This window comes from Oncorhynchus clarkii, chromosome 6 (assembly GCF_045791955.1).
Source record: "Oncorhynchus clarkii lewisi isolate Uvic-CL-2024 chromosome 6, UVic_Ocla_1.0, whole genome shotgun sequence".
NCBI lineage: Eukaryota > Metazoa > Chordata > Actinopteri > Salmoniformes > Salmonidae > Oncorhynchus > Oncorhynchus clarkii.
The window spans coordinates 21186269-21213408 of NC_092152.1; the positions used below are offsets into that span (position 1 = coordinate 21186269).

General features: G+C 43.4%; 1 protein-coding gene across 6 annotated transcripts in view; it reads left to right on the plus strand.

The window, feature by feature from the left end:
* The window catches only part of LOC139410767 (spermatid perinuclear RNA-binding protein-like), a 34777-nt gene extending 9790 nt beyond the window's left edge, over window positions 1-24987 (plus strand). For 3 of the 6 annotated variants that reach the window (XM_071156249.1, XM_071156246.1, XM_071156250.1), the window contains 16 exons: window positions 1845-2083; window positions 2305-2470; window positions 3084-3228; window positions 6593-6678; window positions 9304-9399; window positions 9521-9632; window positions 9799-9896; window positions 12472-12577; window positions 12686-12769; window positions 16241-16449; window positions 16884-17081; window positions 18475-18609; window positions 18763-18903; window positions 19020-19146; window positions 19939-19989; window positions 20849-24987. In XM_071156249.1, coding sequence (XP_071012350.1) covers window positions 1845-2083; window positions 2305-2470; window positions 3084-3228; window positions 6593-6678; window positions 9304-9399; window positions 9521-9632; window positions 9799-9896; window positions 12472-12577; window positions 12686-12769; window positions 16241-16449; window positions 16884-17081; window positions 18475-18609; window positions 18763-18903; window positions 19020-19146; window positions 19939-19989; window positions 20849-20937 — 2082 coding nt within the window. In that variant the 3' untranslated portion in view covers window positions 20938-24987. Of the gene's footprint in view, window positions 1-1844; window positions 2084-2304; window positions 2471-3083; window positions 3229-6592; window positions 6679-9303; window positions 9400-9481; window positions 9633-9798; window positions 9897-12471; window positions 12578-12685; window positions 12770-16240; window positions 16450-16883; window positions 17082-18474; window positions 18610-18762; window positions 18904-19019; window positions 19147-19938; window positions 19990-20848 lie in introns of all 6 variants that reach the window. The other 3 variants (XM_071156251.1, XM_071156248.1, XM_071156245.1) reach the window with 2 other exon arrangements.
* The last annotated feature ends 2153 nt before the right edge of the window (window positions 24988-27140 follow it).

Sequence of the window (27140 nt, forward strand, 5' to 3'; positions counted from 1 at the left end):
GGAGGTAACCAAGAACCCGATGGCCACTCTGACAGAGCTCCAGAGTTCCTCTGTGGAGATGGTTGTCTTTCTGGAAGGTTCTCCCATCTCTGCAGCACTCCACAATCAGGCCTTTATGGTTTAATACATGGATCCTGGACTTCCTGATGGGCCGCCCCCAAGTGGTAAGGGCAGGTAACAACACGGGGGCCCCTCGGTGTGTGCTCAGTCCCCTTCTGTACACCCTGTTCACTCATGACTGCACGGCCAGGCACGACTCCAACACCATCATTAAGTTTGCTGATGACAACAGTGGTAGGCCTGATCACCGATAACGATGGGACAGCCTATAGGGAGGAGGTCAGAGACCTGACCTTGTGGTGCAAGGACAACAACCTCTCCCTCAACGTGATCAAGACAAAGGAGATGATTGTGGACTACAGGAAAAGGAGGACCGAGCACACCCCCATTCTCATCGACGGGGCTGGAGTGGAGCAGGTTGAGAGCTTCAAGTTCCTAGGTGTCCACAACACCAACAAACTATCATGGTCCAAATACACCAAGACATTTGTGAAGAGGGCATGACAAAGCCTATTTCCCCTCAGGAGACTGAAAAGATTTGGCATGGGTCCTCAGATACTCAATGTTTTAAAGCTGCACCATCGAGAGAATCCTGACGGGTTGCATCACTGCCTGGTATGGAAACTGCTCAGCCTCCGACCGCAAGGCACTGCAGAGGGTAGTGCGTACGGCCCATTACATCACCGGGGCCAAGCTTCCTACCATCCAGGACCTCTATACCAGGCGGTGTCCGAGGGAGGCCCTAAAAATTGCCAGCGACGCAGATGTATAAGATCAGGAACAGGCCACCTACCTCACATGGGTCAGGAAGCAGGGCGCATTTGGACTAGGCTACAAATATTCCCTGGGGTGGTTCGGCATGAAAAATGATTTGTAGATCAATGACTGTCAACACAGCACAACATTGAAGGAGAGGAAGCATCAGTTGTCCTATAACACAGGGTATTTTCGGAAGGTAGAACGTAGTAATAAAAATGTGTGTGTGAATCGGCGATTCGTAACGTTTTAATCGATTTTCTGACCAATGCATGCTACATTTGGATCAGTTTGGGCTCCGCGGAATGTTGCAGTCAACTTTGAATCGGGGACCGATACGTGTTAAGTGAATTTTGTTATCAACAAATGCGGCAAAGTACAGTAAAATGAACAGTAATATTTGAATTCAGTCTTGTCACATGAACTATTGTCCTCAAATTTGGTCTAATAATTGTCCCATAATCACCAAACTCTTCCCTTTCAATTGCTACCATGATTATGCATATGCTTTTCATATTTGTTCTGTAAGAATATAATTTAGACCTTTCTCTATAAGCCAATTCTCGTGAGTGTAAAGCGTTAACACTGATGCAGACAGGCAGTGCAATGTATGTTTCCCATGCCACTAAAGCCCATTAACATTGAATAGAGAGGGGGAGAGGAATAGAGAGACTGACCTTGGACTCAGAGCTCCACATGGTGCTCTCTCTACTGTGTACAGTTAGGCTTGCGAATCGGCACACATTAGCTGATGCAGCTCATTTCTAGGCAAGCACGCTATCCCTACGAATATCTCGTAATGTTAATATTGTATTGAGCAACATTGGCTTTGTAAGTAGGACAAATGGAAATATGCTGCAGCACCTGTTGCTAGGAGGTGTTACTGTCAAGTATATGCAGTGTAAGATGGCTTGTCTGGCTCAGCAAACAAACACCTAACTGTAATTGGCAAAGTCATTTGGAGTTTTTCTTCAGACTTTTTTACAAAGGATCATGTTCTCAATTACTTTGTTCTTTCTTCCTCTCAGAGGTCCATCCGATTGTTTGCCAATGATGACCGCCACGTCATGGCAAAGCACGCCAACATCTACCCTTCGCCAGAGGAGCTGGAGGCTGTCCAGAAGCTGGTGTCCACTGTGGAATGTGCCCTCAAGCAGGTATCAGACTGGATGGACAACCTCAACGCCTCCCAAAGCAAGGTCCCGACCCCCACCACCAGCGACCCCAAGGATGTTGAAGACTCTACCGGCAGCCGCAGCACCACAAAGTGAGTCTTCTTCTCCCATGTTGCAAAAGCTTGAGACACTCTACATGGTAGGTTTTTACAAAGCACTTATACAGTTACTGCCACCTATGTTCTGGTGAAAATGTGTGGGCTACATCAATTTAATTTTGAGCGTCTGAAAGCAAAATATTTTTAGTAAAAATTGACATCCTTAGAAACTAGTGTTATGTGGCTGATTTACTGCTCTGCTCTATCCTCACCAGGCCCCAGAATGCTTCGATCCTGTGTGGGGTTATGCGTGTTGGTCTTGTGGCTAAAGGCCTCCTGGTTAAAGGAGACATGGACTTGGAGCTGGTCCTGATGTGCAGAGACAAACCCACCAAACTACTGCTGTACACTGTCGGCACCAACCTGCCAGTGCAACTACAGGTCTGTTTCCACTCAAGCATTTTACATGAGCAAACTAACTGTAACATTTTAAAACGGATGGGATGGCGCGGCACATTATCCTAAAAAATTTACAATTTTCCAATGTGAGTTTCGAATACCAGTACTTTAGGTCGTGCAGTGCAGATCTGAGCCTACCACCATTGCTTTCTGTAATATAGTGCAGACCTAACAACATCCACAACTGCAGTCTCTAGTGCATTGCAGAGCTGACTACTGTACTGTACATGGTCTCCTCGTCAGCCAGTTAAATACCGCTCCAGCCTGCTGTGAAGGTTATCATCAAGGGACGATTCCATTAGCACCTTTCGGCTTCACAGCACAGGGGGTGGAGAGAGGTTGTCACAGAAGTAGAGCGATGATGCATTCTTCAAAGGAACTAGCAGGAACTAGACTAGATAATACACCTGCATCTTTCTCCCTTTGAACATAATCACTACAAAATAAGATGCCATGCATAGAAAATTGAATTGGAAGTTTCTTAGTATGTTGCCTGTAAAGTTGAAACTTTAGTAATATAATAGTGTGTGTGTGATGTTGGACGTACCACAGCTGGCTTATGATCTATCTCAACCCTGGTTGGTTGCCCTTTCAGACGCTGACAGAGGACAAGTATGAGGTGCGGCCGAGTGTGTCGGAGTCAGCCATCCAGGTGGTCAACACCAACAACCCCAAATTCACCCTGAAGATTACCCTGTCCTCTCTGGCCATGAGAGAAAAACACACTGCCACAGAAGAAGGTATTTACCCCTCCTGTTTGTCCTTGCCATGAGATGTTTTTTCTCTCTTATTTAACCTTTTAATAGAGTTTAAAAGTATATTATGTTGTCTCCAGCTGAAACAGTTTTATGTTTTAATTGTCTGATAAAATCATACATTCATACCTTGAATTCCTTAAAGATGTACACAGTAAAACCTTAACCCTTATTTCCGTTGTGGTCTTCTCCTTAAATTAGCGAGGCAGAGTTGAGGGAGGGGGAGCAAAGGAAAGAGGAGGGAGACTGCAGGAATGAGGGTAGTACAAAGCAGAGGTGAAATGGGTTGTGGAGATAAGGGAGGGTGATTGAGGAGCGTTTAAAGGGGACAGGAGAAAGGGGAGGGACGGGAGGGACATGAATCTGGTAAGTGTCTCGATAGTAAGATCTGGAAGCGGATCTCCGTTGGGATACAGCCAAGTGTAAAAAGAGCCATCTCTGCTCAGGTTTCTCCTACAGCGTTCTGCCTCATCATTCTTGTCTAACAGAGAATCAGGATGCTTATTTCCTTGCCCAACATCCAGTTAGTGGGAAACTGGAGAGTGAGAGGAGTGCTTATGCTGTGGTTTTTAAAAAGGGAATGAATGAAAGGTGAGTCAGACATGAAGAGCAGCCATTATGTAACACCTATTGTTGTGTCAACCCCACTGGGGGAGACTGAAAAAGGTTTTCAGCATTCTGTACAAAAGGTCGTTGCAGCATAAATATTGCATTGAGTTTTAAGTGTAATACTGGAGGAGATAAATTCTAGGAGAGAAAGATTTTGTCCTGAGCCTCCAAATAATCCAAACAGCACAAGCAAAGAAGTAACCAATACAATATGCCAGCACAAGTTCTCCGGCAACCTCTAGTTTTGGGGAATAACCCGAGCGGAACATTGACTGACTATTCTATCCATAGAATTTAAATTAGGATTAAATTTACACGGTTCCATCTGGCCTCGCAACTAGTTGTGGTACTTTACCGTAACATCCTCAACCCTGAGGAAGGCACATTGCCCTGAAACAGTTCTCTCCATTGAATGTTTGGGAGTATATGTGCAAATGTCTGTATTTTACCACAGCACTCCAGCCCAGCGTGTGTGGATTATTAAACCTGGGAGCTCCGGGCTGGGAGCCCGCCTAGCAACGAGGCCCAGCGCAGGACGCCCGGGTACAAGGGGCTCCCCCTTCTCTTCACTGGTTTACTGTATACCATGACATTTTGGTCCATGTACATTTCAGAGCTGACCAAAGACAGACAAACTGGTATCCAACTGCCTTCTTGACTCCTGATATTCATTATATTTTGTCATTTGTGGAAGACTGGTGGTCTATGCCCATTGATAATTGAGGCCTCTCTAACGTTGCAGTTGATTTGCTCAGAATGACATCCCATAAATTCATGTTGTAAAGTCAGTGGTATTAATTTTCTTTGGTTTTTGGTCACTAATCAAAATCTAAGTTGATGACGTGTGGGATAGCTCATTGGTGTTGTCTTATTGGAATGTGGTACTTATGGTTGATGGCTTCTTCATGACCTGCTGCTGGTGGAGAGCATAGGAAGGGCTCAGGAGGTTCCATTTGCCTGGTTTCTTGGACAATCTCATTTCCGCAGAAAATATCACAAAATCCCTGAGAAATCCTGAAAAGACTGAGATTTAGTGTGTATTCAGTGCCTCTATTGTCCTATTTATGTCCTTGCAGCCTCTGGGCCAAGATCCTTATCAGATGCCTGTATTTTATTTCCCAGATCTCCCCTGGCTCAGACCATGAAGGCCCTCAGTCTAATATTTGGAGGTGGGACATGGAATGACCCTGTGTTGTGATACGGGTTGACCCTGGCCTGTGTCACTCATTGGCTTGTCTGTTAGTCCTCCACCTCTTCCAACCTCTTCAGCTTTCACAATGGACTCTATAGCAAAGATCTGCAAAACCACACACACAGTGCTCTTACAAACCCTTCCGTAAATACAGTATACTACCGCACATGGCTACCTGCCATGCATTTGAAATGGCCAGTGTGGCCACTAAATAGCTTCCTCTATTCTCCACAGCTCAATAAAACAAGCAAGGAATTAACATTTAAAACCTACAAATAAGTGTCTCTTACTGTCCAATTTCATTAGTCTTATTGATATAAATATTTGCAGGAAAATATGTCCCAACGGAGTCAATTATCCATCAAAAAATACAATTACTAATTCTAAAATAAGAGGTACGACCTAATATAATTACTGCCGAAAAGGCATTTGATTGTGAGGAGTGGGGGCTAAGTTTTTGTACCTTTTTGAAATAGCCAGTGTCATTTGTGGTTCTAGCTGTAGGCCAATATACAGTAGATGTAATTGAATGTGAATTCCATTGCCAATTTGCCACGGTAATTATTTGGGAGGAGATGGAGAGGTTCTCTTACTAAGCTCGGAGTTCTTTAGTGTGGTGTGCAGTATGTTTGCTCGGCCCAGAGTAATCACCTCCTAGCTAGTTGCTCCCGAGAAAATGAGCTTCCACTTTCTTTCCAGGGTGGCGTCCTCACTCTGATGTTTATGTTGTGCCGTTGCTTTTTATTTTCTCCCACGGCTCAGTTCCAGCCATGGCACGGCACGGTTGATCCCACAGGAAGCCAGTGTGGAAACTTTTTAATAAACATAAACATCTGATCAACCTGCAAGACAGAAAATACTAGCATGGCATCCTACTACAATACATTACAAATGAATTGAATTATGACTAAATTACATTTTTACAATTTCAATTCCAAGGCTTTCCAACTACTTCTCTAAACATCCTATGGTTACAGAACTAATCTCCAGACATGATCCCCTTACATTATTCTCATCTAAAAGTTTGTCGTGTGTCCTGAGATGTGGCCATGCTCTCATTTTCTTTGTCCTGCACTGAACCGACAACACACTATTCTGGTGGTGAAGCCATCTCAGTGCCACTGATCTGCATCCAGACTTGAGTGTCCATCCGGCAGAGCCACTGCAGAAGCATGCACTCACATTTACTTATGTTACAGCTCTGTAACACTTCTGTCAGCTTCTGTGCAGGAGGGGGAAAAAATCTAACTTTCAAACTTCAACATTTCCCCTCAACTCATTCTATCAGATCAGTGGGATGCTATTTATAGCCGGCCACCCTACTTGCCTGTGTGTCGGTCCTAAATGATAGCCTATTCCCTAAACGTGCCTGTGTGTCTGTGGATACATCCTAAATGGCAGCCTATTCCCTAAAGTGCTCTACTTTTGACCAGCGCCCACATGGGTAATAGGGTACCATTTCAGATGCAGCCCGTGTCTGTGTGGCAGTCTTTCTGAAGGTCCCCTCGGCCAACACAATGTGTGTCCTCATCCTGTCCCTCTCTCCAGAGGAAGGCGTGGGGGACCTTGAGGTGCTGGACGAGCGGCGGTGCCAGGCCGCACTGGCAACACTCAGACACACCAAATGGTTCCAGGTGGGACATCTGTTCTGATTTCATGGTTTGATATTCAATTCATATCTCATTCAGATAGAACAGTTTGCTTCCTGGGAGATATCTAGGGAACATTAAATGGCTGAGGGGAGAGTGGGCTATGTTTAGAAATGCTTTGTCAAGGGATTCTTTCTAACAAATATACACTGCTCAAAAAAATAAAGGGAACACTAAAATAACACATCCTAGATCTGAATGAATGAAATATTCTTATTAAATACTTTTTTCTTTACATAGTTGAATGTGCTGACAACAAAATCACACAAAAATTGTCAATAGAAATCAAATGTATCAACCCATGGAGGTCTGGATTTGGAGTGACACTCAAAATTAAAGTGGAAAACCACACTACAGGCTGATCCAACTTTGATGTAATGTCCTTAAAACAAGTCAAAATGAGGCTCAGTAGTGTGTGTGGCCTCCACGTGCCTGTATGACCTCCCTACAACGCCTGGGCATGCTCCTGATGAGGTGGTGGATCGTCTCCTGAGGGATCTCCTCCCAGACCTGGACTAAAGCATCTGCCAACTCCTGGACAGTCTGTGGTGCAATGTGGCGTTGGTGGATGGAGCAAGACATGATGTCCCAGATGTGCTCAATTGGATTCAGGTCTGGGGAACGGGCGGGCCCGTCTATAGCATCAATGCCTTCCTCTTGCAGGAACTGCTGACACACGCCAGCCACATGAGGTCTAGCATTGTCTTGCATTAGGAGGAACCCAGGGCCAACCACACCCGCATATGGTCTCACAAGGGGTCTGAGGATCTCATCTCGGTATCTAATGGCAGTCAGGCTACCTCTGGCTGTGCGGCCCCCCCTAAGAAATGCCACCCCACACCATGACTGACCCACCACCAAACCAGTCATGCTGGAGGATGTTGCAGGCAGCAGAACGTTCTCCACGGCGTCTCCAGACTCTGTCACATCTGTCACATGTGCTCAGTGTGAACCTGCTTTCATCTGTGAAGAGCACAGGGCGCCAGTGGCGAATTTGGCATTTGCCAGAGAACACCAAGATTGGCAAACGTCCTGCATGGTGTTGGGCTGTAAAGCACATCCCCCACCTGTGGACGTCGGGCCCTCATACCACCCTCATGGAGTCTGTTTCTGACCGTTTAAGCAGACACATGCACATTTGTGGCCTGCTGGAGGTCATTTTGCAGGGCTCTGGCAGTGCTCCTCCTGCTCCTCCTGGCACAAAGGCAGAGGTAGCGGTCCTGCTGCTGGGTTGTTGCCATTCTACGGCCTCCTCCACGTCTCCTGATGTACTGGCCTGTCTCCTGGTAGCGCCTCCATGCTCTGGACACTACGCTGACAGACACAGCAAACCTTCTTTCCACAGCTCGCATCGATGTGCCATCCTGGATGAGCTGCACTACCTGAGCCACTTGTGTGGGTTGTAGACTCCGTCTCATGCTACCACTAGAGTGAAAGCACCGCCAGCATTCAAAAGTGACCAAAACATCAGCCAGGAAGCATAGGAACTGAGAAGTGGTCTGTGGTCCCCACCTGCAGAACCACTCCTTTATTGGGGGTGTCTTGCTAATTGCCTATAATTTCCACCTGTTGTCTATTCTATTTGCACAACAGCATGTGACATTTATTGTCAATCAGTGTTGCTTCCTAAGTGGACAGTTTGTAACTTGGAGTTACATTGTGTTGTTTAAGTGTTCCCTTTATTTTTTTGAGCAGTGTATATATTTACATATATTTCAGGATGTTTGTTACCTTTTTAAAACCATGTCCATCTTTATTTCCCAAACACAATTCAACACAGTCACAATTGCATTTTTGTCGATTTTAATAATTGTAAGACTTTTAACACTTAACATAGGCCAGGCCCTGTTATTACCTCATATCCCAGTGATGTGGTATAAAAGGTTACGCCTCGGAAGAAAACACTTCAATTTGCCATTTGCTCAACTTACCCCAAGGCAAACATTTATACTATAGGGAAAGGAAAGTTGTCCAACTAAATGTATTCAACTGAAATGTGTCTTCCGCATTTGAACCCAACCCCTCTGAATCAGAGAGGCTGCCTTAATCGACATCCATTTCTTCAGCGCCCGGGGAACAGTGCTCAGGAGAACCACAGATTTGTACCTTTTTACCTTCGGCCCAACGCTCTAACCACTAGGCTACCTGCCGCCCTTGTATATTAGCCCACACAGCTACAAGAATGCACTTTTTGTTGTAGCTTATAGCGATCAATCTACACTGAACAAGAATATAAATGCAATTTCGAAGATGCAAGCATCATGAAAACGCTAACACAATTTAATTTGACTTGGTGAAAATAATTATTGGGAATCTAACTTGCTTAACCTAACTTACTTTTTCCATGCGTACTCTTCCTTCTCACTCCATGAAATGATGACCTCTTCTTAAATATTTGGTCAGATTACTAATTTTCTGTATGGTTTCCTACAAACAAGACTGGCTCAATTTACCCCTTTGGCTCAACTTACCCCACTCTCCCCTAATATCCATTGTATGACTGAAGGATGGAGTAATTATTTTGGTAGACTGTACATGTTGTTTTTAGCATCACTGGACTTTGAAGGTATATAGAGTTTGTTTACATTGTCTTGTCTGTCCCCCATGTAGTCCAGAGTGACAGATCTGAAGTCGTGTGTCATCGTCATGCGTATTCTCAGAGACATGTGCAACAGACTAATTGTGTGGGAGCCTCTCAAAGGATGGGTAAGTGGTCCAGGGAGAGATGTGTGTGTGACAGAGTACATCATGTCTCTTTGGTCCCCCCCCCCCCCCCCCACCACCACAGCCCATGGAGCTGATCTGTTCTCTCACCCCCCCACCACAGCCCATGGAGCTGATCTGTGAGAAAGCCATTGCTACCTGTAACCGGCCCCTGGGGCCCGGAGAGGCCCTGCGCAGGGTCATGGAGTGCATTGCCTCAGGGATCCTCCTCCCAGGTTAGCCACAGGGAATAGGTTTTATATCCAGGCCTTCCTGGGAAAGAGGTCTGCATTTAACTGGAACTTTCCGGTTAAATAAAAATATTACTTGCCTGTTCACTAGCCCAGTAAGCCCATACAATGTAAGAAGCTTTTTGAATGTTGATTTTGACTGCTGTTCCAGATGGGCCGGGAGTTCACGACCCCTGTGAGAGAGATCCAACAGACACCTTGTCAGTGATCACTGGCCAACAGGCTGAGGCTATCACTCAAAACGCACAGGTGAGACACCCTAACAATACATCTACAATACTGTAAAGTCAGACAGTTGAAGTCGGAAGTTTACATACACTTAGGTTGGAGTCCTTAACTAATTTTTCAACCACCACAAATTTCTTGTTAACAAACCATTGTTTTGGCAAGTCGGTTAGGACATCTACTTTGTGCATGACACAAGTAATATTTCCAACAGTTGTTTACAGACAGATTATTTCACTTATAATTAACTGTATCACAATTCCAGTGGGTCAGAAGTTTACATACACTAAGTTGACTGTGCCTTTAAACAGCTTGGAAAATTTCAGAAAATTATGTCATGGCTTTAGAAGCTTCTGATAGGCTAATTGACATAATTTCAGTCAATTGGAGGTTCTGCTGTGGATGTATTTCAAGGCCTACCTTCAAACTCAGTGCGTCTTTGCTTGACATGATGGGAAAATCAAAAGAAATCAGCCAAGACCCTGGGAAAAAATTGTAGACATCCACAAGTCTGGTTCATCCTTGGGAGCAATTTCCAAATGCCTGAAGGTACCACGTTCATCTGTACAAACAATAGTACGCAAGTATAAACACCATGGGACCACACAGCTGTCATACCGCTCAGGAAGGAGACGCGTTCTGTCTCCTAGAGATGAACGTACTTTGTTGCGAAAAGTGCAAATCAATCCCAGAACAACAGCAAAGGACCTTGTGAAGATGCTGGAGGAAACAGGTAAAAAGTATCTATATCCACATTAAAAAAAGAGTCCTATATCGACACAATCTGAAAAGCCGCTCAGCAACGAAGAAGCCACTGCTCCAAAACCGCAATAAAAAAGCCAGACTACGGTTTGCAACTGCACATGGAGACAAAGATTGTACATTTTGGAGAAATGTCCTCTAGTCTGATGAAACAAAAATAGAACTGTTTGGCCATAATGACCATCGTTATGTTTGGAGGGAAAAGGGGGATGCTTTCAAGTCAAAAAACACCATCCCAACCATGAAGCACGGGGGTGGCAGCATCATGTTGTGGTGGTGCTTTTCTGCAGGAGGGACTGGTGCACTTCACAAAATAGATGGCATCATGAGGGATGGAAAATTGTGGATATATTGAAGCAACATCTCAAGACATCAGTCAGGAAGTTAAAGCTTGGTTGCAAATGGATCTTCCAAATGGACAATGACCCCAAGCATACTTCCAAAGTTGTCTCAAAACGGCTTAAGGACAACAAAGTCAAGGTATTGGAGTGGCCATCACAAAGCCCTGATCTCAATCCTATAGAAAATTTGTGGACAGAACTGAAAAAGCGTGTGCGAGCAAGGAGGCCTACAAACCTGATTCCAGCTCTGTCAGAAGGAATGGGCCAAAATCCACCCAACTTATTGTGGGAAGCTTGTGGAAGGTTACCCGGAACGTTTGACCCAAGTTAAACAATTTAAAGGCAATGCTACCAAATACTAATTGAGTGTATATAAAATTCTGACCCACTGGGAATGTGATGAAAGAAATAAAAGCTGAAATAAATAATTCTCTACTATTATTCTGACATTTCACGTTCTTAAAATAAAGTGGTGATCCTAACTAACCAAGGACAGGGGATTTTTACTTGGATTAAATGTCAGGATTTATGAAGAACTGAGTTTAAATGTATTTGGCTAATGTGTATGTTAACTTCCTACTTCAACTGTACATCAGGAAAGAAATGACACTGCTCTCCTCATTGTTACCTTCCCCCTAGCGTTGATTGGATGATGATGTTAATTTAAAGCCGGCTACGGCCACTCCAGAGGCCCAGTCCAGGTCTATAGTTAGATCAGTGCTGCTGCAGTACTTCAGACTCGACCTCTACAGCCCCTTGGAGCTGAGGAGACTGACGATTAGCCCACTAATGAGCGTGGGAAAGCACTCCCTGCACGCCAGCAGTGCTTTGTGCTGCTTACTACATGAAACACTTCTAGACTGCCCTGAGCAGAATGCAATGTGAATGTATAGGGAGGTGAGGATCTCTCCATTTCTCGCTCTAGGCAGGAGGAAATCTGTTCGTCCTTGCACTATGCAGTAAGTCGAGGTTTTTGTGAGTGTGAATCTGCTCCCAATGTAAAGATTCTCTCCAATGCCCAAAAATCCCATAAGGACATTGACCTTAATAAAAATCCCCCCCTCTGTGTAAAGGTGAGACACCCACAGGCCTCACGACTCACCTGAAGGTCCCTGGTACCAGTTCAAAATTCATGGAAGTACTGTGTATACAGTTGAAGTCGGAAGTTTACATACACCTTAGCTAAATACATTTAAACTCAGTTTTTCACAATTCCTGATATTTAATCCTTGTAAAAATTCCCTGTCCTAGGTCAGTTAGGATCAGCACTTTATTTTAAGAATGTGAAATGTCAGAATAAGAATAATATACTTAGACTTAGACTCTTATGGGTTAAATACACACTTGATTGATATTTACATTTAATTAATCAGTTGATTACATCCTCGTAGGTATTTCTAGCATTACTCTTTCCTAGAGGAGTTGTGGGTGTGTTTGACTCGTTTTGTGCCCTCATTCTATGTGGTTTCATACTGTGTTTCTGCTGTGTGTTTCAGCATGCCCTACGTCTCCTGGCCTTCGGACAGCTTTATAAGGTTCTGAATATGAATCCTCTCCCTCCAACAAAACCCTCACACAGACTCTCAGGGTCAGACAAAAAAGGTGTGTGTGTGTGTGTGTTCACCCTTGAGTGTATGTGCTAGTGCGTAAACTCAGAGATCTCAGGTGGTCTCTGCCCTCCTGAAGGTGAATCCATACTTTGTTCCACAGGAACCTGCCGGAAAAGGCAGCATGAAGATGAACACACTAACGACAGACAACTCTTCAAGAAGATGAAATGCAACCTGATGGGAGGTCAGATTCACTGTTGCTCTGGCTCAACATTTCTGAATCCTTTTCCTCTCTACTTAGCCTGGAGAACAACTTAAAGTAATGTAGATGCATAGTCTTTCTAAAGATCAGCCTATGCCTGTCGACCATACAGGAACTCTAGAATAGAATGCTGGTTCATTTCAGAATGTCATTACTCAAAAACAGCAGTCTCACACACAATTATCTATCTCTCTCAGGAAACCCTACCTACATTACAGGACACTCTACCTACATTACAGGACACCCTACCTACAGTGCACTCAAAGTATTCACACCCCTGGACTTTTTCCAAATTTTGTTACATTAGTCTTATTCTAAAATGTATACCAATATTTGTTTCCTCATCAATCTACACACAATACCCCATGATGACAAAGTGAAAACTGTTTTTAGACCTTTTTGCACATTTATTATTTTTTAACAGAAATACCTTATAACTATTCAGACCTTTTGCTATGAGACTTGAAGTTGAGCTCAGGTACATCCTGTTTCCATTGAACATCCTTGAGATGTTTCTACAACTTGATTGGAGTCCACCTGTGGTAAATTGAATTTATTGGACATAATTTGGAAAGGCACACACCTGTCTATATAATGTCCCACAGTTGACAGTGCATGTCAGAGTAAAAGCCAAGACATGAGGTCGAAGGAATTGTCTGTAGAGCTCCGAGACAGGATTGTGTTGAGGCACAGATCTGGGGAAGGGTACCAAAAAATGTCTGCAGCATTGAAGGTCCCCAAGAACACAGTGGCCTCCATCATTATTAAATGGAAGAAGTTAGGAACCACCAAGACTCTTCCTAGAGCTGGCCACTGGCCAAACTGAGCAATCAGGGGAGAAGAGCCTTGGTCATGGAGGTGACCGATGGTCACTGACAGAGCTCCAAAGTTCCTCTGTGGAGATGGGAAAACCTTCCAGAAGGTCAACCATCTCTGCAGCACTCCACAAATCAGGCCTTTGGAAGTCACTCCTCAGTAAAAGGCACATGACAGCTCGCTTGGAGTTTGCCTAAAGACTCTCAGACCATGAGAAACAATATTCTGGTCTGACGAAAAGAAGATTGAAGTCTTTGGCCTGAATGCCAAGTGTCATGTCTGGAAGAAACCTGGCACTATCCCTACGGTGAAAAATGGTGGTGGCAGCATCATGCTGAGGGGATGTTTTTCAGCGGCAGGGACTGGGAGGCTAGTCAGGATCAAGGGAAAGATGAACGGAGCAAAGTACAGAGTTCCTTGATGAAAACCTGCTTCAGCGCTCTCAGGACCTCGGACTGGGGCGAAGGTTCACCTTCCAACAGGACCACGATCCTAAGCATACAGCCAAGACAACCAAGAATGGCTTTGGACAAGTCTCTGAACGTCCTTGAGTGGCCCAACCAGAGCCCGGACTTGAACCTGATCTAACATCTCTGGAGAGACCTGAAAATAGCTGTGCAATGACGCTCCCCATTCAACTTGACAAAGCTTAAGAGGATCTGCAGAGAAGAATAGGAAAAACTCCCCAAATGCAGGTGTGCCAAGCTTGTATTTTTATTAGATTTTTTTATTTAGCTAGGCAAGTCAGTTAAGAACAATTTCTTATTTACATTAACGGCCTACCCCGGCCAAACGCTAACCCGGATGACGCTGGGCCAATTGTGCACCGCCCTATGAGACTCCCAATCATGGCCGGTTGTGATACAGCCTGGAATCAAACCAGGGTCTATAATGACGCCTCAAGCACTGAGATGCAGTGCCTTAGACCGCTGCGCCATACCCAAGAAGACTCAATGCTGTAATTGCTGCCAAAGGTGCTTGAACAAAGTATTGAGTAAAGGGTCTGAATACTTATGTAAATGTGATATTTACATTTTATTTATTTTTTTAAACCTGTTTTTGCTTTGTCATTATGGAGTATTGTGTGTAGATTGACGAGGGGAAAATAAGGCTGTAACTGGAATTGGGGAAAGTCAAGGGGTCTGAATATTTTCCGAATGCGTTTTTTTTTATTTTTACAGGACACCTTACTCACAGGACACCCTACCTCTCACAGGACACCCTACCTACATTACAGCACAATCCATGTATTACCACCACCACCTCCCACTCTGACACACCTGTTCCCTCCCTCACTATCACTCCTCGTCGGCCTGGGCATTTAGATTAGAACACACCTTGAACACCTGCCGTGCTGATCTAGTACAGAATCAGAATCCTCTGTATAGAATTAGACCTTGAAAGTACTGTACAGAATGAAACTACTCAGTTGTTCAGAATCACAATGTACCACATACAGTTGAAGTTGTAAGTTTACATTCACTTACGTTGGAGTCATTTAAAACTTGTTTTTCAATCACTTAACACATTTCTTGTTAAACTATAGTTTTGGCAAGTCTGTTGTGTCATCTACTTTGTGCATGACACAAGTAATTTTATAACTATTTTTTACAGACAGATTATTTCACTCTATCACAATTCCAGTGGGTCAGAAGTTTACATACACTAATTTGACTGTGCCTTTTAAACAGCTTGGAAAATTCCAGAAAATGATGTAATTGCTTTAGAAGCATATGATAGGTTAATTGACATCATTTGAGTCAATTGGAGGTGTACCTGTGGATGTATTTCAAGGCCTACCTTCAAACCCAGTGCCTCTTTGCTTGACATCATGGGAAAATGAAAAGAAATCAGCCAAGACCTCAGAAAAATTGTAGACCTCCACAAGTCTGTTTCATCCTTGGGAGCAATTTCCAAATGCCTGAAGGTATCCCGTTCATCTGTACAAACAATAGTACGCAAGTATAAACACCATGGGACCACACAGCTGTCATACCGCTCAGGAAGGAGACGCGTTCTGTGTCCTAGAGATGAACATACTTTTGTGTGAAAGTGCAAATCAATCCCAGAACAACAGCAAAGGACCTTGTGAAGATGCTGGAGGAAACGGGTACATCTATATCCACAGTAAAATGAGTCCTATATCGACATAACCTGAAAGGCTACTCAGCAAGGAAGAAGCCAGTTTGTAACTGCACATGGACAAAGATTGTACTTTTTGGAGAAATGTCCTCTGGTTTGATGAAACAAAAATAGAACTGTTTGGCCATAATGACCACCGTTCTGTTTGGAGGAAAAAGGGGGAGGCTTGCCAGCTGAAGAACACCTTCCCAACCATGAAGCAAGGGGGTGGCAGCATCATGTTGTGGGGGTGCTTTGCTGCAGGAGGGACTGGTTCACTTCACAAAATAGATGGCATCATGAGGGATGGAAAATTATGTGGATATATTGTTCTTAAAATAAAGTGGTGATCCTAACTGACCTAAGATAATTTTTATTAGGATTAAATGTCAGGAGTTGTGAAAAACTGAGTTTAAATGTATTTGGCTAAGGTGTATGTAAACTTCTGACTTCAACGGCATACTTTTGATTGATGTTATTGAATGCCTGTATGGTCTCCATGTTTCCTCCTCCTAGTTCTGGACAGTAAGATGATGGACCCCAACCACCCCATAAATGCCCTGATGAGACTGAACCAGGTCCACCCGGGGCTGCATTATAAGCTGTTGTCCCAGTCTGGCCCGGTCCACACTCCAGTCTTTACCATGTCTGTGGACGTACAGGGCACTGTCCATGAGGCCTCTGGCTCTTCCAAGAAGACTGCCAAACTCAAAGTAGCACTTAAGGTAACAAACCTATTTCTGTAAATGTAACTTGAGGTTGGTGGCAGCTTTAATTTGGGAGAACGAGCTTGTGGTAATGGCTGGAGCGGAATCAGTGGAATGGAATATGATGCCATTCCATTAGCTCCGTTTTGGACATTATTATGAGCTGTTCCCCTCAGCAGCCTCCTGTGAATGGGATACATGTTACGAGAGGATGAAGATTAACAGGTAGGACATGCAGAGGACAGAAGTGGATTTTGAACAAAGACGTAGAATCATCTGTACCTGTACTGTAGCACTGTGACACGGACAGTATTACATGGACTCATGGCAGATATGACAAAACTTTGAGGTGCTGTCAATCATGATAACACACTGTGTCCAAGTAAGTGCTGCTCCTCTTACAGTGCATATTATTTGACCACACCTTTGTTCCTCTTGCTCATGGTCTCCAGGTCCTACAGGCTCTTGGTTACCCAGCTGGCTTCGAAGTGGACCTGGACTCCCTGAGTGCCGATGAGAGGTCTGACAGTGAGGGACGCAACCACAGAAGTGAGAGAAACGACAGAATGTCCACCAGCTCCAGAAGCAACTCTGTCACCTCCACAGACACATGTGAGGTAACCACACAACCGTCACACCGACAACACGAGGTAACCTCACAACCGCCACACTTGGGCTGGGCGGTATACCGTATTTTACTATATACCAGAAGTGATGCATGGACCGGTTTGGGTTTTTACTTTACCTTATATAACGTTATTTGACTGTTTGGTTTGTTAAATGTGATATGCGGTGTGTAACTTCCATTTTTATAGTTTACTCCGCTACTTGAGTCCTCTCTCTCTCTCTCTCTCTTTCTCTTTCTCTCTCTCTCTCTCTCTCTGCTTTCTTCCACGCAGACCTACTAGTCCCACCCCGTCACTCAAGGAGTGCATTTGTTGTTGCTTGACCACATTGACCAATTTGATCTTAATATAAATCCACAAGCATTCTATAAATACAATATTAGTTTGTGTTTCTTACATCTGCTAACAGCTAGTTTGTATTTTCTTATTAAGTTAAGCTAAACCGTGTTAGCCACTAATGATAATAACTAGCTAATAAAAGTACTGAGTCAGAGCAAACGAAGCTAGCTGATAAAGCCTGATACCAGTGCTGGGGAGGCCTAAATCAGTATGTTGTTTGTGCAACAGTATCTTCTAAATCAAAGAGTAATAGGCGAAGCATGAATATGTTGGCTATATGAATAAAGATTTCATGTAGCCAAAGATTATAGGGTCCCCTAGGAAACACAGAACATCACTTTAATTCGTTGTCATGTCAAACAACACTGTATTCAAAGTGCCCACTATTATTTATATTCTAATTAGAGTTATAAGAAACATTTTATATTTCCATGATTCCAGAAGTTCACCCAAGTGTTTTGATGCGAGTCGCAATTTCAACATTTGGTTAAAAATAAGGCCTAGTATTTTTGCCCGTATTGGGGCAGTGTGAAAATTCTCAAATGAGTGCAGGAAATGCAGAAATTGATGGAAATGCAGGAAATTATTTTTTAGGTTGAATTGAACTGTATAAAACAATCAGAATGGAGAAAGACCCATTAAAATAATTTAGAATAGATGTGTTGCCACCCAAGGGTCACGCACTTCTCACAAAGCAAGTGTATTACTTTTATTAATCAAAACATAAAATACCGTAAAAAAGTTGAAAAATACCATGATATTTTTTGGCCATCTCGCCCAGCCCTATATCACACTAACCGCACGAGCTAACCACACAACCGTCACACTAACCGCACGAGGTAACCACATAACCGTCACACTAACATGACAACCTGTTCTGTCATAACAGCATTTGAAAGCTCATTATTCAGGTCCAGATTGTCTGACTTTCATTGTGTTTGCTTATAAGTTAGAATGATGTTAGAAGGGTGTACATCCCGGATTAATGTTTTGTGTGGTTCACCGACTAGACTCATCCCTAACATTGCTCAGTTCAACTATACGGGGGTAGTGATTTCCCTCATATTATCATCCCTAGTCCCGCATCCCAGGCCCTCTTCTCACGCCAGGGGGCAAGAACCCAGTGATGGAGCTGAACGAGAAACGCAGAGGCCTGAAGTATGAACTCTTATCAGAGACTGGTGGCAGCTACGACAAACGCTTCATCATAGAGGTCTTTATCCACACACACACACCACAGCCTTGCACCTGCTTGACCTTTCACTTTACATAATTTATCTGAATCTAGAGCTTTGCTATTTCACTGGGCTGTGACATGGCCCTAGTGTAGTTCTGAATGATTGACAGTGTGTGGTGTGTACTGTAGGTGGAAGTTGATAAACAGAAGTTCAGAGGCTCTGGGCCCAATAAGAAAGCAGCGAAGGCTAGTGCTGCCCTCGCTGCTCTGAAGAGACTCTTTTCTGACTCAAAAGACCCCCACAACAAGACGATTGGGCCCAGGACACCGGTGGGTGGACAAACATCACTGTCAGCACATCCATAGAATTCATATTAGTCGTGCAGCATACGTCCAAATGTCTGGAAAGGTGACGCCATAACCGTAATGAATGTGTGTGTTTGCAGGTGAAGAGAACTGTGTCGTCAACCGTGTCTATCCCAGTCCATGCCCACAGCAGGCCTAGAACCAGGCCAGTGATGCACAGAGCACCTTATATCAGCGCTCCACCTACCCATGGGTACCTCCCACCAGGTAAGACCCGGGCCTTGGTGTGTAAGTGCGTGGTCCGTCAGGTTTGGGGTCAAATTCATTTAAATTCCAATCAATTCAGGAACAACACTGAAATTCCATTTCTCTTCAATGCTTTAAAATTGGGACGATTTGGAATTTGGTGAATTTTCTGAATTGACTGGAATTTAAATGGTATTGACAACACTCCTGGTGTCTGTTAGGTTGTTGCTATACACTGAGTATATAAAACATTAAGAACACCTGCTCTTTCCATGACATAGACTGACCAGGTGAATCCAGGTGAAAGCTATGATCCCTTATTGATGTCACTTGTTAAATCCACTTCAAACACTAGATGAAGTGGAGGAGACCATTTAAAGAAGGATTTTTAAGCCTTGAGACATGGATTGTGTATGTGTGCCATTGATGGTGAATGGGCAAGACAAAATATTTAAGTGCCTTTGAATGGGGTATGGTAGTAGGTACCAGGCACACTGGTTTGTGTCAAGAACTGCAACGCTGCTGGGTTTTTCATGCTGAACAGTTTCATGTGTATCAAGAATGGTCCACCACCCAAAGGACATCCAGCGAACTTGACACAACTATTACAAGCATTGGAGTCAACATGAGCCAGCATCTCGGTGTAACGCTTTTGACGCCTTGTAGAGTCCATGCCCTGACAAACTGAGGCTGGTCTGAGTACAAAAGGGAGGGGGGGCGCAACTAAATATTAGGAAGCTATTCCTAATGTTTGGTATACTCAGTGTAGAAGTACTACTCCTGTAACTCAAGTTCCTTGACCTCTGTTTTCAGGCTATGGAGCTCCATTTGGCTATGGTCCTGCAGCTCCCTTCCCTGCCTATGGTAAGCAGGGGCCAGCAGCTACTAGACCGTGTCATGCATGTGCTTGTTGTTCCACCTCACCTTTCCATTTCCTGATTTCTTAATGAGGGTGGTCAGACATAGAACAGTCAAATGTGAGATCAGTATTATATCTGCACTTTTCCATTTTTGATCTCTTGACTGGTACAGTCCACTGGACTGATACACAGGACTAGACTATGTTCTAAGTTTAATTTTAATGGATAGACTACATTTAAAAAAATAAATTTAAAAAATCTTTGTAGGTTTTTGCTCGAGAATGCCCTCTGTAATGTTCCCTGTTCTACAATTGTCCCGTCTTCCGTCTCGCACCACGACTCCGATTTAGGACGGCTGTTCACCCCCATGTGTACAACTTAGACAGAGACTTTAAAAAATATGATATGATTGTTTTTATTTTATATTTTGTATAGTTTTTGTATGATATATTTTTAAGGGTACAAAAATACTTGCTTGAATGCACTGTAAAATCGATCTTGTTCAATGGATATTGATTGTAAATACATCTGTTATTAATACGTCTTTTGTTCCTAATCTATACATTTAATTGGTTACTTGAGTTGTTTGAGACATATTTTGAGATAAATAATATTCATTTATTTTTTTCAATTGTATATCATTACTTCTTGCCTAATGTTCTGAAATTCACAGCTAGACCCAAGTCACCACTTTTTTGTTTTAAATATCCTCCGCAATCCTCTCATTCTTCACCTGATCCAACACAGCAAATCCTGACCAAAAATGGCGTCATGTCTACTAGTGTGTAACACTGATTCCTACAGGCCACGGTCGTAACTAAAGTCTCTCTGCTCCCTCCCCTTCTTTCTCCCTCTCTCTGTAGGTGGTTTGTACATTGACAGTGCCTTTTACCAGCCACAGACAATTGCCACTCCTATTATCATTCACCTGGGTCCTCAGGATTTCTTCTGATCTCGCAGCCAGTGGGGGATGACTTGACATTTTGAAACTTCCCGTTTCCTGTCTGACCAGGCTTTATCTACCTTACTAAGGCTGTCCAAATTCTCCACCCTTTTCACGTATTGTGCAAGTGCACACAAGGGTGGAGAATCAGGACCCATCTCTCTGAGCAGACATCAATCCAAGAATGAGAAGAAGCACAACATTGTCAGGGTTGGAACTTTCCAGTGTGTTGCAATACTTGACAATCTTTTATATCTACTTGAAATAGTGGAAATGTGCTGTTTTGGAATGGACGTTGCATAACACTGCAATATTCGTGTGATATAAACTCAGCAAAAAAATAAATGTCCTCTCACTGTCAACTGTGTTTATTTTCAGCAAACTTAACATGTGTAAATATTTGTATGAACATAAGTTTCAACAACTGAGACATAAAATGAACAAGTTCCACAGACATGTGACTAACAGAAATTGAATAATGTGTCCCTGAACAAAGCAGGGGAGGGTGGTCAAAATCAAAAGTAAGTCCGTATCTGGTGTGGCCACCAGCTGCATTAAGTACTGCAGTGCATCTCCTCATGGACTGCACCAGATTTGTCAGTTCTTGCTGTGAGACTCTCCACCAAGGCACCTGCAAGTTCTCTGACATTTCTGGGTGGAATGGCCCTAGCCCTCACCCTCCGGTCCAACAGGTCCCAGATGTGCTCAATGATATTGAGATCCGGGCTCTTCGCTGGCCATGGCAGAACACTGACATTCCTGTCTTGCAGGAAATCATGCACAGAACGAGCAGTATGGCTGGTGGCATTGTCATGCTGGAGGGTCACGTCAGGATTAGCCTGCAGGAAGGGTAACACATGAGGGAGGAGGATGTCTTTCCTGTAACGCACAGTGTTGAGATGGTCTGCAATGACGACAAGCTCAGTCCGATAATGCTGTGACACACCGCCCTAGACCATGATGGACCCTCCACCTCCAAATCGATCCAGAGTACAGGCCTCGGTGTAACGCTCATTCCTTCGATGATAAACATGAATCCGACCATCACCTTTGAGACAAAACCATGACTCGTCAGTGAAGAGCACTTTTGCCAGTCCTGTCTGGTCCAGCGACGGTGGGTTTGTGCCTACAGGCGACATTGTTGCCGATGATGTCTGGTGAGGACCTGCCTTACAACAGGCCTACAAGCACTCAATCCAGCTTCTCTCAGCCTACTGAGGACAGTCTGAGCACTGATGGAGGGATTGTGTGTTCCTGGTGTAACTCGGGCAGTTGTTGCTTCTATCCTGTACCTGTCCCGCAGGTGTGATGTTCGGATGTACCGATCCCGTGCAGGTGTTGTTACATGTGGTCTGCCACTGCAAGGATGACCAGCTGTCCGTCCTGTCTCGCTGTAGTGCTGTCTTAGGCGTCTCACAGTACGGACATTGCAATTTATTGCCCTGGCCACATCTGCAGTCCTCATGCCTCCTTGCAGCATGCCTAAGGCACGTTCACGAAGATGAGCGGGGATCCTGGGCATCTTTCTTTTGGTGTTTTTCAGAGTCCGTAGAAAGGCCTCTTTAGTGTCCTACGTTTTCATAACTGTGACCTTAATTGCCAACCGTCTGTAAGCTGTTAGTGTCTTAACGACCGTTCCACAGGTGCATGTTCATCAATTGTCTGGTTTATTGAAAAAGCATGGGAAACAGTGTTTAAACCCTTTACAATGAAGATAAGTGAAGTTATTTGGATTTTTATGAGTTATCTTTGAAAGACAGGGTCCTGAAAAAGGGACGTTTCTTTTTTTGCTGAGGTTTTTATATATATATATATATCACTCACACACACACACACACACACACACACACACGGTACCAGTCAAGTTTGGGCACAGCTACTCATTCAAGTTTTTTTATTTATTTATAACTTTTTTCTACATTGGAAAAAATAATAGTGATGACTTCAAAACTATGAAATAACACACATGGGATTATGTAGTAACCAAAAAAGGGTTAAACAAATCCAAATATATTTGAGATTCTTCAAAATAGCCACGTTATGTCTCAACCAGCTTCACCTGGAATGTTTTTCCAACAGTCTTGAAGGAGTTCCCATATGCTGAACACTTGATGGCTGCTTTTCCTTCACTCTGCGGTCCAACTCATCCCATACCAATTGGGTTGAGGTCAGGTGATTGTGAAGGCCAGGTCATCTGATGCAGCACTCCATCACTCTCCTTCTTGGTCAAATGGCCCTTACACAGCCTGGAGGTGTGTTGGGTCATTGTCCTGTTGAAAAACAAATGATAGTCCCACTAAGCGCAAACCAGATGGGATGCCGTATCGCTGCAGAATGCTGTGGTAGCGTGCCTTGAATTCTACATTTTTCACTGACAGTGTTACCAGCAAAGCACCCTCACGACACCTCCATGCTTCATGGTGGGAACCACACATGTTGATATCATCCATTCACCTTCTCTGCGTCTCACAAAGACATGGCGGTTGGAACCAAAAATCTCAAATTTGGACTCATCAGACCAAAGGACAGATTTCCACTGGTCTAATGTCCATTACTCGTGTTTCTTGGCCCAAGCAAGTCTCTAACTTCTTATTGGTGTCCTTTTAGTAGTGGTTTCTTTGCAGCAATTTGACCATGAAGGCCTGATTCACGTAGACTCCTCTGAACAGTTGATGTTGAGTTGTCTGTTACTTGAACTCTGTGAAGCTTTTACTTGTGCTGCAATTTCTGAGGCTGGTAATTCTAATGAACTTATCCTCTGCAGCAGAGGTAACTCTGGGTCTTCCATTCCTGTGGCGGACCTCATGAGAGCCATTTTTATAGCGCTTGATGATTTTTTTGCGACTGCGTATGAAGAAACATTCAAAGAAACATTCATTTTCCGGATTGTCTGACCTTCATGTCTTAAAGTAATGATGGACTGTCGTTTCTCTTTGCTTATTTGAGCTGCTCTTGCCATAGGCCTATTTGGTAAAATACCAAGTATATACTATCTTCTGTATACCACCATTGTCACAACAGAACTGGTTGGCTCAAAATGCATCAAGGAGGCGGCAAATTAACTTTTTTAACAAGGCACACGTGTTAATTGAAATGCATTCCAGGTGACTACCTCGTGAAGCTGGTTGATAGCTTTGCACACTCTTAGCATTCTATCATCAAGGAAAAGGGTGGTTACTTTGAAGAATCTCAAATATATTTTGATTTAACATTTTGGTAAGATGATTCCATATGTGTTCTTTCATAGTTTTGACGTCTTCACTATTATTCTACAATGTAGGAAAGTGTACAAATAAAGAAACCCTTGAATGAGTAGGTGTGTCCAAACTTTTGACTGGTACTTTGTGTGTGTGTGTATGTATGTATGTTACAAGTTTAATTTGTAAGTACTGTAAAAACAATTTCCACATTTTAAGTGTTAGCAGAGCTTAGACTAATACTAGTCCATTTAAAAAAATGTCAAAGTAGCAGTTAATAGCATAACTCTACTCAGGCCAGCACATTTACATCTTGAATGATATCTATAACCAGGAATTAATAACTAAATTTCTGTCTCCATCTCTCACACATGCACCTAATCCTGTAACAGTGGGCAAGACATGCATGTATTTTTCAAGTTTTCTCTGTAATTGATGTATCTATCTTCAGAAAGTCTTAGGTCCTGTTTGTTGTGGTTTAATGGCTTTGCCTGCACTTGATCAAATGCTGCTGGTATTGAATGTCCTCTAAAGTTAGTGCACACTGTCGTGTCGTTTGTCGTGTGCTCATGGTATTACGTGTTCTATCCATTATTTTCTCAGAACAATATTCAGATGGACTTGTGATTTGATTTGTTAAAAAAAAAAAAATTCTCTGTGAGAATGATTTCTTTGTAAAAACACAACACAACTTTCTGAAACCTGAGCGCTCCTTCAGTGGCAGCTTTGTTTACCCTCCAGTTCAATTATTTGTTGTTTTCTGGACATTTTCTTTTATCTTTTTGTGAATGTACGGTCTCATTGACCTCAACTATTTCTACAGTCTTATGAGTGTCTCAATCCTAGAATAAAGGGCTGACTATACCTGTTATTAGTGATTTTACTGCTCTTGGACCCAGTTATCCATCCGTTTCCTCTTGAGCTGTTACTGCTTACCACAGGATTCTGTTTTGTATGAGCATGCAGTGGGGAGTATCTATGTACAGTACAAATTGAATTTAGCATTAAACAAACCTTTTAAAGAGAGTCTTGGACATGTGAGTTAGTTATAAGCCTTGTCACCTGGAGTCAAGCTCTCCATGGTAGCCACTAGAGCCCCTTGCTTCCAGCCTTGCCCACTTAGCAGCTTGTCCTGACGTTGGCCCCGAATGGGACCCAAAATAAGCTCTAGTTGCATCTTCACACACTGGGCAGGCTAGCGACTGCCTGACACAGAGGAATGGTGAAGTCATTTGATCCTAGACACACATGATCATATCGGATGGATCTGCAGAGACGCTGGTATTTTTAGCAGTGTGAGCCAAGCAGGAGGTGGCGTACGATTACGCAACGCTGGCACTTGCGTTAGTGGTGGTAGCTTTGCTGCGGTCTGTCATCCTATCTTTCCACCGACTCTGTCCCAATAAAACATGTAAATGTATATTCATCTCCTTTTGGTCTGTGACCACTGATAGATGAAAGTAGATTTTGGCGCACCATTTGAGTAAACTTTTCTAGAAATTTTTTCTTACTTTACAGTGCTGTATAGTCCTTTTGAGATCAGTGGTCACGAAGTAGTCAGACCATAACTCTATATGTATATATCACAGGAGGTTGGTTGCACCTTTTTTAGTTGGGCTCCCCAGTGACGCAGCGTTCTAAGGCACTGCATCTCAGTGCTAGAGGTGTCACTACAGACCCTGGTTCGGTCCCAGGCTGTATCACAACCGGCCGTGATTGGGTGTCCAATAGGGCGGCACACAATTAGCCCAGCGTCGTCCGGGTTAGGGTTAGGTCGTCATTGCAAAGAAGAATTTGTTCTTAACTGACCTGCCTAGTTAATTAAAGCTTACGTTTTTAAATAAAAAAAAGATGCTGGGCTGTCAGTATTTCAGGGCCTCCATCTCAATCCTCCTGCCCCTATTGGGTGGCAGGCTGTGTTTGAAGACATGGGTTTAAGAACAAGATAATTTATTCAATTTTAGCATGTGGAGGGTGCATTCTAGCACTTCCAAGCCAAAGCCTATGGCAATGTTTTGTAAATATAGACTCTGCTTCAAACCATTGATAACTGAAGGGCCCAGTTTGATTGTTTGGGACAGATCCTCATGAGTTGTGGCACATTCATCTCCGTCCCCTTTATAAATCCTCTGATCACGTAATTACCTTTTTAGGTTTGTCATTTTTTTCAATGACTTCAAATGCAATATGTAATATGGTTCCATTTCAGAGCAGCAGTGGTCTCCATCACTTTACAGCTCTCTTGCCAATCATTTTCCTCATTTTTAGTCAGGGTTTAATTAGTAATTACAAACATTAGCTTTCAACCTCTACTTAATAAAAGTAGCACACCAACACCTGATTCAACTAATGTCAACTTCTCAAAGGCTTGATTATTATACTTTTTTTGTTGAATCAGTCGCTGCTCTGGATCCAAAACCTGCACATCTGGGAAAAGCATGTGGAGTGTGGCAGCAGCACCCTCTACTGGCCTTTAGCCTCTACACGATCAGGGTCGTCAGTGGAGGTACCAGTTTAGGTTTCTCTCCACTTTCAAATATACTGAACAGAAATATAAAAGCAAAATATTAAGTGTTGGTCCCATGTATCATGAGCTGAAATAAAATATCCCAGAAATGTTCCATATGCACAAAAATGCTTATTGGCTAAAATTTGGTGCTCAAATTTGTGTACATCCCTGTCGTGAGCATTTCTCTTTTTCCAAGATAATCCATCCACCTGACAGGTGTGGCATATCAAGAAGTTGATTAAACAGCATGATCATTACACAGGTGCACCTTATGCTAGGGACAATACAAGTCCACTTTAAAATGTGCAGTTTTGTGTCACAACATGTGACAGATCCCTCAAGTTGAGGGAGCATGTAAATGGCATGACTGCAGAATTTAATGTTAATTTCGCTACCGTAATCCATCTCCAACATTGTTTTAGAGATTTGGCAGTACGTCCAACCAGCCTCACAACCGCAGACCACATGTAACAGCGCCAACCCAGGACCTCCACATCCGACTTCAC